This window comes from Sceloporus occidentalis, unplaced genomic scaffold (genome assembly GCF_023333645.1).
Source record: "Sceloporus occidentalis isolate IW3139 unplaced genomic scaffold, rSceOcc1.0.p SCAF_6, whole genome shotgun sequence".
Taxonomy (NCBI): domain Eukaryota; kingdom Metazoa; phylum Chordata; class Lepidosauria; order Squamata; family Phrynosomatidae; genus Sceloporus; species Sceloporus occidentalis.
Genome location: NW_028316986.1, coordinates 88369906 through 88385714, shown reverse-complemented (window position 1 = coordinate 88385714; position 15809 = coordinate 88369906). Strand labels below are relative to the sequence as shown.

General features: G+C 40.9%; 1 protein-coding gene across 2 annotated transcripts in view; it reads left to right on the top strand.

The window, feature by feature from the left end:
• The window catches only part of LOC149311062 (epithelial cell-transforming sequence 2 oncogene-like), a 42161-nt gene extending 26613 nt beyond the window's left edge, over nt 1-15548 (top strand). Inside the window, exons 14-21 of one of the 2 annotated variants that reach the window (XM_089528457.1) lie at nt 49-263; nt 2710-2857; nt 5331-5404; nt 7682-7838; nt 11495-11560; nt 13475-13563; nt 14019-14191; nt 15365-15548. In XM_089528457.1, the coding sequence (XP_089384583.1) occupies nt 49-263; nt 2710-2857; nt 5331-5404; nt 7682-7838; nt 11495-11560; nt 13475-13563; nt 14019-14191; nt 15365-15504 (1062 nt within the window). In that variant the 3' untranslated portion in view covers nt 15505-15548. The remainder of the gene's footprint in view (nt 1-48; nt 264-2709; nt 2858-5330; nt 5405-7681; nt 7839-11494; nt 11561-13474; nt 13564-14018; nt 14192-15364) is intronic. The other variant, XM_089528458.1, reaches the window with a different exon arrangement.
• Nucleotides 15549-15809: the final 261 nt, after the last annotated feature.

Here is a 15809-nt window from a genome sequence, read left to right as displayed (position 1 = left end):
GAAGGCACAAAGCAACAACAATTTATTTCTCTATACTTTGATTTTCAGAATGGTCAGCTTCGTGATGACATAGCATACAAGCGCAAAAGCTTTGCTAGAGAGCTTCTGCTAAGTGAGAAGAACTATGTGCACACTCTGGAAATTGTAAGGGATGTTTATGTTAAACCACTGAAGGCAGCTTTATCCTCAAATCGAGCTATCCTAAGCTATGTCAGTATTCAGCTCATCTTTATGGATATTTTGGGCATATTACAACTGAACAGGTAACTCACCCTGACTCTGAAGTATATTTGATTTAATTGTAAAAATCATTATTCCAAACAAAGTAAATTGCTTATGTCCAATGGTTTGTCCCAACTAGAATGGATAAACCAAATCAACAGGAGCATTGCAATTAAACACTTATGTAAGTTGCATTGATTCAGTGGGTCTCTTCTACAGGGGACTAAGCCAATGTGTTTGAAAGCTGGATATACCACTTTTGAAATTACCAGGTCTAGATCCTTTTTGTGAACCTGTAGTGGAGAAAATTTCATACTAGTCTGGAGGTTTAAAACCAGTGAATATCCTTGAATCTCATGTTGGATATAAATAAATAAACCAAACTAGACAATATGTCTGCCTACATTTTATTACGGTAAATTGTTATATTTTAGTGAAATTAGCCACAGGAGGCTAAGAGACTGTGAAGGAATGTGTGCGGGATGATAAGAGGGAAGGAGCTCCTTTTGAAAGTGAAAGTTGTAAATCTGGATTTAATGTAGTTGTTTACATTTTATTTTAGTAACAAATGTAGCTACAATGTCCTAAACTGTGTAAGAATACCTGAACTATACATCTTTGGTTTTGCCAATTTGAGAAGCAGGCCAAAAGTCTTTATATATATATATATATATATATATATATATATATATATATATATCCCAGCTGGAATTCTTTATCGTGGTCTACATTACATAACGATGCAATCTTAGCTATGTAGCAGAGGCACTGAGAAAACCCATTAATGAATTGTGAAGATGCATAACAGGACACAAGCAAGAGTATCCTGATGCACATTCGAAAGTGCTGATGCATATTGAAAGTCCTGATACTAATCGCGTCTGTAGTACATCACTTCTGTTTTGTATCTGTCCTGATGTGCAATGGCCCCATTATGCACCAATCCTGATATACAGACCTTAAACTTTTCTGGCTTCTCTTCATAGTAATGTAGCAACAACCCCTTGCTAAATACAGATGTTGCAAAACTGCTTAATTTTATTTCCCATAGACATGTCCACTTAGAAGGACAGAAGTCCACAAGTGAATTTCCCACTAATGTTAGTAAAACAGAGAAAATTATTTTGTTTCCATATTGAAGTACATACTTTCATTCATTCCCATGAAAAGAACTGAAAAGAAAAGAAACCAGGACCAAAGATTGTAATGGCCTGATAACAGTGCACTGTCTCAGTTAAAAGCCTTTGAATTGCATTGTTTTTAGAAATAAGTTTAGGGCAGTACATATATAAATAAATGTACATCTTTCTGGATTCTGTAGGGTCAACCATATCTGAATATTGCAAACATAATCACAATTTCAGCGTGTGTGTGTGTGTGTGTGTGTGCATGACACAGCAACTTGCATAGTAAATGTCACATATATGATCTGTCTCAAGTGTTTTATGCATCCAATGAGACGGCAATGTATCCTTTTGTCCCCTCCTAAATACACTATTAAAAATCCCACTACCTTATTCAAAGCGAAAATGGCCTAATCCTGGCAACTGTAGCTCTTCTCTCCCTCTGAGAGTGCTTCCTCTCCCTCTCAATTGACTTAATAAGAAAAGCCTTTCTTTCAAGGTTTCCTCATCCACTGGACCCAAACCAACAATTCACAGGGTTTACATAGACAACTTGTCTTAAACATGTTATCCATTGTTTGAAAAGAAAATATTCCATATTCATGTTTCCCTGCATTTTTCTAGCAGGGAAAAAGTCTTTCAGGAATTGGTCTGGGTTTTTTCCCTTTAGGCTTTTATGCCTCTAGTAGTGACAGAGGCTAGAATCCCATATCACGGTCTATGTTATGTAACTTTACACATCTTTAGCTATGTAGCAGAGGTGCTAAAAAACCTGTTAGTGAACTGCAAAGTAGTGTTACTGGACACTGCCAAGAGTGTCCCAATGCACCTTGGGCTCCACCAATGCACATTGGTACTCCATAGCTGGTGTCACAATACACAATGGTCCCAGTGCGCATTTGCCAGCTTCCCTATATAGTAATGCAACAGCTATCCCTTACTTAGTATGGGCATTATGAAACTGCCCAATTCTAATGCCCACAGATGTAAGCCCACTAACTAAGATGTAAATCTCCAAGAAGATTCCAGCCATAGTTTTCAATGTTTGGTGCTTGGGTGTTTAAGACTTTTTGGATACTTAGTTTATCACATAGCTTATCTGTGGTATGTTATTATTTGGCAAGAGTCTTCTGTTTTAATTCTGGGTTCCTGTTCTGCTAGTGCATTCAACCAGATAAGGGCTGCACAAGTCACAGCCATAGTAGCATTTCTGAGACAAGCCTTCAAATGCTTGGTGTCACTCAGACTGGAAGAGAAGTTTCTCCTGAAACCTGTAAACATGTTGTCATCATCTTCATCTGTTTGAACTTGCCTGTAACCTGATGGGAAGAGAGGAACACCCTTCTGTCTCTTTTAAACACAGGTGGTTCTTAGATGAGCTAATACAAAGACTTAATGAATGGAGCCCAGCCCAAAATTTAGGAGACCTATTCATTAAATTTGGCCAGCAGCTGCAATCATACATAAACTTCTACAACAACTATGCAGTAATTCTGAAAACCATAGACAAGGTAAGAAATGCATCCTGGTCACAGATATGGGGTGTTTCTTCCAATATTCCACTTTATTCCATTTTTAAGTATGTGCTGAATCTCAAGCCACTCCTTGAAAGCAATCAACAATAAAACTGGTTGTGTCTGTTTCCTATTTATAGCTTGTCAGTTGTGTGTGGTTTTTTTAATTGTTTACAGTTCATTTTTAAATACCTTTTCTCCTAATCTCTTAAAGCCCCCCAAAAGTCTAATTTCTGGAGCCCAAAAATGAGTGTGAGGTAACGTCTGGGCACATGCTAGGGATTTTAAGTTCCTTCTAATGTGGGAACCACGTGGTTTACCACATGTTATTGGACTGTAACTCCCAGCAGCCCTAGTCAGCATAGGCAATGGTGCAGAGTCCTGGGAGTTGCAGCCCAACAACATCTGGAGGGCCACAAGATTCCCATTTCTGTTGTAGGGGCTGGTGTAAATCCTGCTTTTCCAGCATTCTAAGTTGAGGGTAGCACTAGCTTTCTTCTTCTGAAACATCTCCCATGCCATGGCAGTAGCAACACTCCTTCCTCCCACTCATCACCTGCCCTGCCCCAAGTCTGCTATAAATTTGGCTCTCTGCACCTGCTCCCAGCCCACATTTTGAGCATGTATAAGACATGTATGGCATGTGATCTATCAAACCCGTTGTAGCTCACTAGTCACAGAACCTGACCGCTCACTTCCCCTTTATATTTTAGAGTTTCAGGCAGTTCTTCACTCAAAGTCTAAAAAGTTGCTATGCCCTCTCCTAAGGGTAAATTGCTAGCAGTATGAGCTTTAAGTTAAAAGATACTAGAATTTTTGCTTTCAATCTTTTACCTCTGGCCCTTCCTATCTCTAGAGTGTGACCCCCCCAAAACATCACTGAAAATGAATCTGGGTCTTGGGCTCTTTTCCTGTTTTTGCTGTACAGACTAATATTAAGCAGAGAAAGGCCTTGCTTGGCAAAAACCAGTTGCATAAGTGGATACTGTTCTCATGTACTTAAAAAAAAACACTTTTATCTAGGACATTGTTTAATCTTTCTTTAAAGGGACATTATCTCTTGTAGCTCACCTCTGCAGACAACCACCACATGGTTTGTTTCTCTTTGTAAGGCAACTCTTTCTACTTGCTTGTTTTAACAATTTTTTAAAATGGAAACAACCTATGAATAACACAACCTCTCATTAACATCGTCAAGAACATGATATCCTTAAGGCAGAAAGGATTTTCAGTTTAACTCCTATGTTTTTGGCACTTATGAACCACCTGGCCTCAGAAATAAACATTCATGTTGTGATGGAGCTCTTTGAAACAATCTGCTGCTTTAGCAAAATTGAAAAGGTGCTAATTTCTTGTGCCTTTAAGTTAAGATCAGCCCTGGATGGACCCCATACCCATAGTGCTGTCCCTACTCTAAATATATTTTGTTGCTGCAGACCCTCAAGGCTTAAGATTTAAAAGCATAATAATAACAATAACAACAACAACAACTTGAACACTGAACCATTAACCATTACACAACCATTAAACCTTCACTCAGAGGCACAGAAGGGAAAAGGAAGACTTTTCTCCTGCTTCTTTCCACCAGTTTGTGGCTGGAGTGGATTGAATGGCAACAAGCCAGCCCAACCAGAAAGTGTTTGCCTTGGTTGCTGTCACTTGCCTGCTCTGTTGTGAGAAGGAGGTGGCCTGAGCACCTTCAAGCCTTCACAGATTCCCTGTGAGCACATTGTAGACCCCCGGGGGGGGGGGGGGACAGGCCACAGGTTAAGCACCACTGCCCTAGTGTCTCAGCAAACTACAAACCCCAGGATTCCATAGGATGGAACCATGGCAATTAAAGTGAACTCATAGCACTATAACTACCTAACATAAAAGGGCCTATGCTGTCTAGTCTTTGGTGCCAGATAATTCTGTTCTCAAAGTGGCCTGCAACCTCCAGCAGCTAAAAATTAAAGACTAAGGCTGGCATCCTTTTAATGATTTGTGCAGCCATAAGTCCAATGTCTATCTGCAGAAGTCCCCCCCCCCGCGCCATCGGCAGAGATTGGAATTCTGTACTGACCTTGTACAATGAGTAAACTACTCCACAATGTATTTTTGCCTGCTGCAATCCCTCCCCCCCACAGTCATTCATTGGCGAGTGGAGAGTAGGGGGATGGTTGCAGAGTTTTCAGTACATCATCCCTTCAGACCTAAGTGACAGATTCATGGAGGTGGAAAGGATCCCAAGGGTCATTTAATGCAACGTCTGTGAGGGTGGGAAGTGAAAGCAAAACATTTGTGAGAAGTGGCCATCCAACCTTTGCACTTTCCAGTGATGGTGAAATTTCACCAGAGAGGCAGAATCCCTTTTCTGACCCACCCACCTTAGCTACATCCCTGATCTTGGGTTACAGAAACCCTGTAGATGATAGTTCTATGAATGGAATCATATAGATGTGCTCTCCAAAATTCCTTTCTTCCACAGTGCAGGGAGACTATCCCAATATTCCGTGCTTTCTTGAAGAGGCATGATAGGACTGTCATTACTACCATGAGGAGGTAAGACTTGGCATTTCAAAAGAGATTAATGACTGGTAAAGAATGTAAGCAAAATGTTAGTGTTTTGTACAGGCTTCTTGCAGGATAAATTTAAACCCCCCCCCCCCCCCCAGGCTGTGTCTTCAAACAGAACAGATATTCCTAGAATGTGCTTGGGGGTGGGTGGGAGTGGCACAGGAAATGGACAAATAAAATAAAAAACCATGCACCAGATGAACAAATTTTTAAAAAGTCAAACTGTATCTGATAGGACTTTTGCCATGTGTCTCCTTGCCACTTCCTTGGTAGGATTCAATTTGGCTGAGAATACCATTATCAAATCACAATGCTCTATAAAAATTAACTAGACCTCTATGCAAGGTTTGTCTTTTCAGATTTTCCAAATTTTTATCAACTGTCATGTTATGTGGATTCTGAGACTTCACTAGCTTGAAAATGAGCTCCTTTATTGTCTCACCTAAATTGTAACTAAACTTGTGAATAGTCTTCGTAGATGTATTAGTTCTACAAAGTGCTAAAGCGTATGTGTAAAAAGATAACTTCGTAGACACTGACCCAAATAGTTCTTTATGTAACTTTGGGCCCATACAGACAGGCCAAAATAAAGCTGCTTTGGGTCACTTTAGAAGTATGCTGTTTAAATGATGCATGCGTCCTAAGACTCCAGAAGGTGTGCCAAAGCGGCTGTAGTAAGGTACTCACCCAGGTGGAGAGAGCTGAAGGGGCTAAGGGCAGCCAGGTGGTGGAGGTTGTGGGGAAGGAGGAAGTTAACCCAGAGGTGGAGCCAGTGGAGGAAGAAGGAGGAGCTGGAAGGACTATAAAAGCAGAAGGGCTGAGGCGTGCGAAGAGGAAGGATGGATGCGGAAGAGCTGTTCGGGCAGCAGCGGCCGGGAAAGGGAAAGAACAGGGTTTAAGGAGGCCAGAGAAGGACAGAGTCCCTGTGCCACTTCCAAGAAGGGCCCTACGGCCAAAGCAGAGACCCCAAGAGGAGGAGAGGCTACAGAACCCTCAAGAGGAGGGAGCCTGGGCTTTTGCGGGCTCTGGGGAATGGACAACCAGAGACCTTGAGGATTTGGAGGACAAGTGGTGGAGTCCACATGAGAAGCTTTGAGAAACAAGCCATGTCATAATGGGAAGTGGGAATGTCTGACTTGAAGACTGGACTTTATGTTTTGAGTTATCATCTACTTGATACAAAGCTATTTTCTTATTAAAGGTACAGTTGTACCACACTTGCCTGAGTAAGTTTGTTGTGCATGTGGGAGAGAACATAAGGGGAGGAGTCTGTTTCCTTGCAAGATGGAGTCTGCTATGCCAGCCCCGCCCACAGCGGCGCTTTGACGTGGCTTCTGGACTCTTAGGACGCCTGCATGATTTAAACAGAATATCTCCAAAGTGACCCGAACCAGCTTTATTTTGGCCTGTCTGTATGAGGCCTTTGTATATTTTAAGTGTTTCTCTAAACCAAGGCATTGACAGCCAATTCTTCCTATTCTCCACACAGGAAATGCCAAGAAGGGGAGAAGTCAGGTTTCTGACCAATGGCTAGTCAATGATGCTGTAACCCACACTTCAGCCATGGGTTTGATGAAGTCAAGGGGCATAGTCCAGTCCCTGACACCCACTAGTTCCTATGGGGATTCAAGGTTGAAGCAACCATCCACCCAATCTAAAAATGTTTCCTATATCTGGTCTTACACAATTAATATTTTTGTGCTGTGACTCCTTAAAGCTAACCATGGCAACAACAGTCAGTTTGTCAGCTGGGATAAAACAATAAAATATGTGCCCAAATGTGAAGGAGCATTTTGACTTGCATAGTGGCAGAGTCCACATTAGGGATCCCAGATTAGGTAAATTGTGTCTGAAATCATGCAATGCCTATGGAGTGAATAGTACAGTAGACATATTCTACTGAAAATGGCAGAAACAGAGTTGTGTAGACCAGAAAGTTGAACATTGCTGTTGCACATCATTGTACATTGTGCATTGTCCAACATTATCCAGTCATTGATATGTTTTGCACAATGCTGTTGTTCTGCATTGGGGTTGCATAGTGCTGGCATAGCGTATTTCCATCTGAGAATATCAACACTATGCTGAGGAGATGCTGGACTGGCATATAGAAAAGTAGAATCTTGGGCATATCGTTTAACATAGGCCTGTGTCATTTTGCTTTGTCCAGTAAAACTTTGCACCTGCATAAAATTTGGAACACACCTAGCCTATATATGTTCCTTTTCTAATTAAAACATGATGTTTGTGTATAATACGCAGCCTACAAGAACTCTTCTTGTGCCCTTCTAAGAGGATTGAAGAATACATCACCCTCCTGTATGCTTTGCGAGCTCACACTCCTGCAGGACACATTGACCGGGAAACTTTGACTACTGCAATTAGTCAAATGAAAAAATGCAAGGATTATGTAGATCAGGTTTGTCTATTACATTCCTTTTAGAATGAAAACCTTGCAAGATTCATGAAAGCAAATGACATAGAGCATGAATATGTATGGTTAGATCTCTGACTGTAATTTTCATTTATTTATTTATTTATGGTATTTGTACCCCGCCCTTCAGCCTTAAAGGCTATCAGAGCGGCTTACAATTATTATTTTTAATTAGATGGTTCCCTGTCCTCAGGCTTACAATCTAAAAGACATGACACAAAAGGAGAAGGGAATGGTGGTGGGAAAGGGATTAGGTCCAGTGGTTATTCTCTCCCTCTGAAGCCTGGACCAAGGCAGATGGACTGGAGGGAGGGCTCTTCTTCTTCAGGCTAGCACTGGTGGAGCTGGGCCTGCCTGTTCACTCCCTCGCAGGCCAAAGGATGACAGTTATCATGGAGGGAGGGCTCTCTATCTTCAATCTAGCCCTGATGGAGTTGGGCCTTCCTGTTCACTCCCTCACAGGCTGAAGGATGACAGTTATCATGGAGAGAGGGCTCTCTTTCTTCAGGCTAGCCCTGATGGAGCTGGGCCTTCCTGTTCACTCCCTCAGAGTTCGAAGGATGACAGTTATCATGGAGGGAGGAGTGCTCTTCTTCAGGTTAGCCCTGATGGAGCTGGGCCTTCCTGTTCACTCCCTCACAGGCTGAAGGATCACAGTTATCATGGAGGGAGGGCTGCTCTTCTTCAGGCTAGCCCTGATGGAGCTGGGCCTTTATGTTCACTCCCTCACAGGCCGAAGGATGACAGTTATCATGCAGGGAGGGGTCTCTTTCTTCAGGCTAGCACTGGTGGAGCTGGGCCTTCCTGTTCACTCCCTCACAGGCCGAAGGATGACAGTTATCATGGAGGGAGGGCTCTCTTTCTTCAGGCTAGCCCTGATGGGGCTGGGCCTTCCTGTTCACTCCCTCACAGGCCGAAGGATGACAGTTATCATGGAGGGAGGGCTCTCTTTCTTCAGGCTAGCCCTGATGGAGCTGGGCCTGCCTGTTCACTCCCTCACATCTTCATCTCCTAAAAGCAACAGTGCCTTGCTCAACAAGTTTGGATTATGGCCACTGTATGCATGCTTAATCTTTTTGTCTCTCTGCACAGTAAAAATATACAAGAGGAAATATGGCTTATCCTATGTTGTCAGTGTTTGCTTGCAGCTTTCTTCACTTTACAATAGCTGGAAGAGAATGCTAAAGAAAATTCTGTGTTGAACACTTTAAAGGGTCATAATTTTCAGGAAAATTGTTAGTTGTTGATGTTAGGTGCCCCAAGGTGGCTTTGATTTATGGTGATCCTATCATAGGGTTTTCTTGGCAAGATTTGTTGAGAAGAGGTTTGCCATTGCTGTCTCCTGAGGCTGGGAGAATGTGATTTTCCCAAGGTTGCCCAGTGGGCTTTCATGGCTGAATGGGAAGTTGACCCATATTCTCTTGGAAACCTACTCCTACACAAAACCCACAACACCCAGGCTTAAACCTTATTGTTAGACCCAACATGTATCGACTCACTGAATCAACAGAGCTTACATTAAGTATTGACTTAACTAAATTCCCAGGTCTACTCTGTAGGTCTAGTCTGGTTGGGAATAACAATTGGGTTTAGACTCTTTCCAAGCAGCTATCAATTACTGCATGGTAATTCACTCATGAAAAATGTGTTTCTGTGAAAACATTGCCCATAAAAACTTATGTATGAATTTCATGTCAGTGTGTGTTTTCACACTAGTGACTCTGCACATGGGTGATTACATGATAGAACTATGCTACCTTATCAGGTGAAGTTTTGAGTATTTGGGCGGAGGATGATGGTAAAAGAAAGGAGAGCCAAGATACATCACTAACACATTAGCCCCAGTTCAACATCTTCTCAGCATAGTGTAAAGGTCTACATTCAGACATTGTGCTACACTGACCCAAATACAACCCCATTTCAACTGACTTTAAAGCCCCAAAGTCCTACAGGCATTCCATGTTTCAGTGTGAGTTGGCAGGATTGGAGAAGTTTGGGTACCTCCGCATAGCTAGATACACAATGATGATATCCACACTGAGATTTATGAGACTCCTCCTGATATCATTATGTGTCTGTCTTTGGGGGTGGGGGGCAGTTGCACCATTCAGGGACTTCTTCTTCTTCTTCTTCTTCTTCTTAACCTTTATTTGTAAAGCGCTGTAAATTTACACAGTGCTGTACATACAATCTTTTTAATTGGATGGTTCCCTGCCCTTAGGCTTACAATCTAAAAAGACACGACACAAAAGGAGAAGGGAAAGGTGGTGGGGAAGGGGCCTCTCTAGTAGGATAATACATATAAAATACATAGCAATACAGGAAATGATTCAATAAAACAGACAACAAAAGAACAACAAAAAGCAAGTGACAATTATGCAATGCCTGGGAATGCTTCTCTGAACAGGATGGTCTTCAGCTCCATTTTGAAGCTGGTTAAAGAAGAGATGGCTCTTGCTTGTGGGGGAAGAAGATTCCAGGAGTGAGGGGCAGCGAGTGAAAAGGGGCGAATCTGAGATGGGGCAGAGGAAATTCTGGGCTGGGACAGCAGACCTTGACTACCAGAACGGAGGGCCCGAGTGGGAAGGTGAGGAGAAAGAAGGTCTGATAAGTAAGGAAGGGCCAGTCCATGACAGCAGGAGCTTATACTGAATGCAGAAAGGGAGGGGGAGCCAGTGAAGGGATGCCAACACAGGAGAGATGTGGTCAGAGTGGTAGGCGGATGTGATAATGCATGCAGCTGAATGCTGGACAGAAATTAAAGGACAGAGGTGAGAAAGAGGAAGCCCAGCCAGGAGGACGTTACAGTTATCAAGTCGTGAGACCACTAGGGCATGGACCAGGATCTTGGCAGTAGAGGCAGAGAGATATGGTCGGATTTTGGCAATGTTGTATAAAAAGAATCTACAAGCTAGCTACGTAGAATCTACGTAGCTAGGATTTTAGGAAGGGGGGGTCCAGACTAAGTGCCACCATTATAATGGGGCTTGGGTGCGGCGGCGCAGCAGCACACACCATTCATTTTTCTAATGGAAGGGGGGTCTGGACCCCAAGAACCCCCCCCCCCCCTTGGCTACATCCCTGGTATAGCAGTTTGGGTGTTGTACTAGAACTCTGGGAGACCAGGGTTTGAATCCCAGCTCAGACATGGAAATCACTGGGTTTGGCAATGGCAAACCCCTTCTAAAACTTGCCAAGAAAATCTTATGATAGGTTCTCTTTAGGGTCACCATAAGTCAGAAATGACTTGAAGTCACACAACAACAACAACAACAAATTGTCAGATACTTCTCTGATCCTGTCTGTTCAATTTGAAGCATGGAATGCCTGTATGAAGTGACATTGGTGCTTTAAAGTAAATCAGGAGAGGGGCTCTGGGTGCTGTGTGGAGAACACAGGAATACCAGTCCCTGCAGCACCTGAAAAATCAGATCTGCACATGTAAGAAACATGTACATGTGCAGATGTCCCATCCTTAAGTAACCTCAAATGATATAGTACACCTTCTTTTAAAGCTTGCTGAAAACAAAGGGACACCTCACATATTTTACCTAGGTGGTCTTTGAATAAAAGAATAAAAGATCCTCTTCTCTGCCCTGCAACTTTTGCATTCTCTTACCTTCTCAATATTAAATTTCTAGCTAAAACAAAGCATGGGCAGAGATGACCAACTGTTAAGTACACAAAGACTCATCCAAGGATGTCCTGTAAGTACAATCTTTCTCTGTAGCCAGAGTGGCAAACTGTAGCCCTGTTGATGTTTTTTCTACTGGAGCTCCCATGATCCGTAGCCATGAAAGTGGGGGCTGTTTGGAGTTGCAGTCCAACAATGTTTGGAGAGCTTCAGTTGTCCATTCCTGGTTCCTAGTAACTGCAGCACAGAGGAAATGTGTGGTGTTTGTGTGACAGAGGCAGAATAATTTATCCACAAATGATTTTATGTGTTTGTTAATAAATGACATAAACAAATACATTTGCTGAAGATCAAACTGGTTTTCATAAAAATACACCTCATGGTATTAACACAGAGATGAGGCAAACAAAAATACATGCATCTGTGTGAAAGGCTGATACTAAGCTGACAGAATAATATAGGATAGGCTATAGTCTGAGTGTGAAAGTAAAAGTGAGAGAGAAAGAGCATGTTTTTATACATGTGTGACATACTCTAACAAGGATATTATCCAGTTCTGATTACATGTGTGTATTCTAAATTTGCAATCCCATGTACACTTTATGAATGTAAACAGCAATGAACATAAAGGAACTTATTGCCATGAAACAGTTCAGTTGGACTACAACTATTGTTCCAGGAAAATATTGTTTTATAGTTCTTTGCAACATGTCTTTTGACTTAATTTGTGACCTAAAAGTGTACAAAAAATTAATATAAATTATATCATTTATATGATGTCAATTCTGGTATGCCTAAGTTAACAAAGACATGTTCCTGGGCTTTACTTCTTTAGCAGAAAATGTGATACCAGAGGTAGAAATAACATGAAACAACAGAGATAGGTTCAAAGAAGAAGAAGAAGAAGAAGAAGAAGAAGAAGAAGAAGAAGAAGAGCAGTCCAATATATTTCAGCAAACTTTTTAATCAAAACTAATAATATGTCAGTGTGAAAAGAAACAATAGTTTCAGGTAGGCCTTGCATAAATGAAAACATTATGAACCACCTAGAGATCACTCATACAAGTTGAAGTCTTTCATGGCCAGCATCCATAGTTTTTTGTGGGTTTTTGGGGCTATGTGGCCATGTTCTAGAAGAGTTTCTTCCTGATGTTTCACCAGCAACTGTGGCTGGCATCTTCAGAGAATGCTTGCCTGGAAAGGAGTGGGGTATTTCCTTTCCAGGTCAGCATTCTCTGAAGATGCCAGTCTCAGATGCTGGTGAAACATCAGGAAGAAACTCTTCTAGAACATGGCCACATAGCCCCAAAAACCCACAGAAAACGATCACTCACAGACTTCCTCCAAAGTGCAGTTAGGGATTATTTTTTATTTCACTAGTTTCCACGTTTTATATAATTTCTATTTTGGTAGCTAAACATACAGATCTATACATCTTAAATATGGGGCAGGGGAGCTGGTGAGACAGGTTTATTTGCTTTCTTCTTTTTTTCCTCTTTTGCTCCTCAAACATGCTGAGTAGAGGATTCTGGAGAAAGCTTGCTTGGAATAGGCTGCCACACATGGCTGTAGTAGAATCGGCTAGCATGGGCTCCCATGCTTTCCAGTTCAAGCTTTCATTGCACTGTTAACTGAAGACACACTGCTGTAACTTGACACCAACCATTTGTGTTTCCCCAGCCCTCCTTCACTATCCTCCCAATGCAGATGCTGCTTTAATAAATACCAACAACAGAGGATAAGGAAGAAAAGGGGAGGTACTGGGTAGGCATAAAAGACTTTGTAAAAAGTAGCTCCTTTGTCAGAGGTTTTGTTAACTGCGGTATGCTTATATAATGGTATTTCTGAACATGTCAAAAATACATAAGCTTCCTATGGTATTTAAATACTTGAGAGTATGTAACTGAGCAGCAATCAGTTACAAGCTATATATATATAATCAAACGTGGCTACCATAAAGTTTAATCACTTAATGTTTAATTTACAGAGGTTACTGAAAGCCAATAGGCACCTAATAACAACACAAGACGTAGCCCAGCTAAACTGCTGTTCTGAGAGAATTACTATGCCATACAGGTAAATGGCTAAGGGTAAATTGTAGTAAGGGAATGGTTACTAATTTGCTTTCAGGATTGGTCTAACACTATAGCAGGATAGTTTTATTGGTCATTAAATTGTCTGCTTATGAAGGCTTCACAATTGATTTAATGCATCAACCATTCAGTGGTTGTTGTGTTGTGTACTTGGCCTTCTACAGATAGACTTGGGTGTTTTATGAGAAATACAGAAGAATGATCTTGTGAAATTAATTTTGGGGGGCTGGGATTATATAGTTAACGTGTTTCCATTATTTCTGGATGTAATAATTCTTTCTAGATAAGTGAAGAAATTCTAGTCTTTCTCATGTTTACTAATTGATCTCTAAGATTTAGCTGTAGAATTGCCTTTTAGAAATGTTAATGCTTAAAACTAAAAAAATAAAGATTAACTTGAACAGTAATACACTGGTCTTTTGCATTTCTTCCTTACAGGCTCTACGAACACACACATGACCTAAGCCTTTTCCTTTTCAATGACATTCTTGTCATCACACAACGCACCATCTCACACAAGCCTTTTGAACGGATCTCAGTGACAACTCATCAGTTCTTGGCAGTGATAAAACTTCATCAGCTCCTTGTTGAAGATATTCCAGACTCTAAATGTACGTTTTTATTGCTCTGAAATGATGTAAATGTTGAATACACTCTCCAATTATTTTCTTAAAGAAGAGCTGTCCAGTTATAATTATTCATAATGTGATGCAGGAGTAGCATATGCCCCTTTTACATCAAGATAGCTAAAATCCACCCACTGAGAACAATTTGTACTAAAAAGATTTTTGAAAAAGCTTCATAGCCTTAATAAAGCACAGAAGGCCACACTAAACACCTCATTCATATGAGATTCAACATGACTTTAAACCACTGTTTTCCAGTTTGGGATCTCCATGTGTCCTTATGGTCTAAATCCCAGAGCCTCTGACCATTAGCCATGATAGTGTGGCTTGTGGTCCAACATTTGGGAAAACACTGATTTAATGAATCAGGACCCAAAGTAAGATCTGCTTCTCCCTTTTTGGGGCCTGTAACTGAGACAGCTTCATAAAGAAATATGACTGGAAAATCATACTACAGTTTGAAGAATTCATTATGATACCTGGAGTGAGACGTCAGCATTTTTTTTTTTGACAACAGTAGCTTTCACACATACCAAACTGAAAAGGTTCAGAACAGGTTTACTATATAACCTAGGGAGCTGCTCTTGGGGAAAATGCAAGCTCAAAGGAACTAGTAATACACTCCTGTGGATCCTGGCCATTTTTTCTTTACTGACTGTGCTCTCACATGGCTTGCTTTTCTTGGCCTGTTGAAGTAAGACATGGATCAGAACCACAGAATGAGATTTCCTATTAGCAGAGAAAACTATCTGCTTTCCAATGCTACTTGTGAATTGTTGTGGTAGCTAGATAGTATATGCTAGGTACTGTATAGAAAGAAATATATGAAAAAATTACATTGGACAAGACAAAGATGAGGTAAGAACTAAAAGTAAATAACTATACTGAATATAGAAAGCAGCACTCTTAAACCTACTTTTCGTATCACTATGTCCCAAACTTGTTGAAAAAACAGTTATCTGTAGTGTGTGGAATCCATACAAACATTACCTCTTCAGTGCTGTAATTATATATGTTTCTATATAATCTGTATTTGTGGTGATGGGAAATCTCTGAAAATTGCTTTTATTACTAAGACTTCCAAATTTGTCTTCAATATCAGTATTTTTATTTGTTTTATTTTATTTTATTTTATTTGTGAAAATTGTGTTTTTACAGATATCAAGAATGCCTTTCTTCTGCAAGGGTCCAGGTGTCAGTGGATTTGCTGTATAGAGGAAGACGACAAGTTCCCATGGCTTTCTGCACTTCAAAGGGCAATTACCTGCAGTATAGAAGAGGATATAAACTTCTTTTAGGCTTTCCCAGAGTGATTAGTTGCTCACTACTTCTGAGGGAATAGAGGACTGTGACCATTAATTAATCTTCGTTCAGATTCTCTTATTGTAATCACATTTGTCTGCAAGTAAGTGATTCTCCACTACCAGTGATGTAGATCTTGGACTTTCTCTATTTTACAGTAATTTTTTTTAAAAAAATTCTATGTTGCACTTTTTTTGGAGGGGGGATCTGTAACATAGGTGTTTATCACACTATACTCTTATAGTGCTACTATTCCACTTTAACTGCTCTAGCTGCCTCCTGTTGCATTCTGGGATTTGCA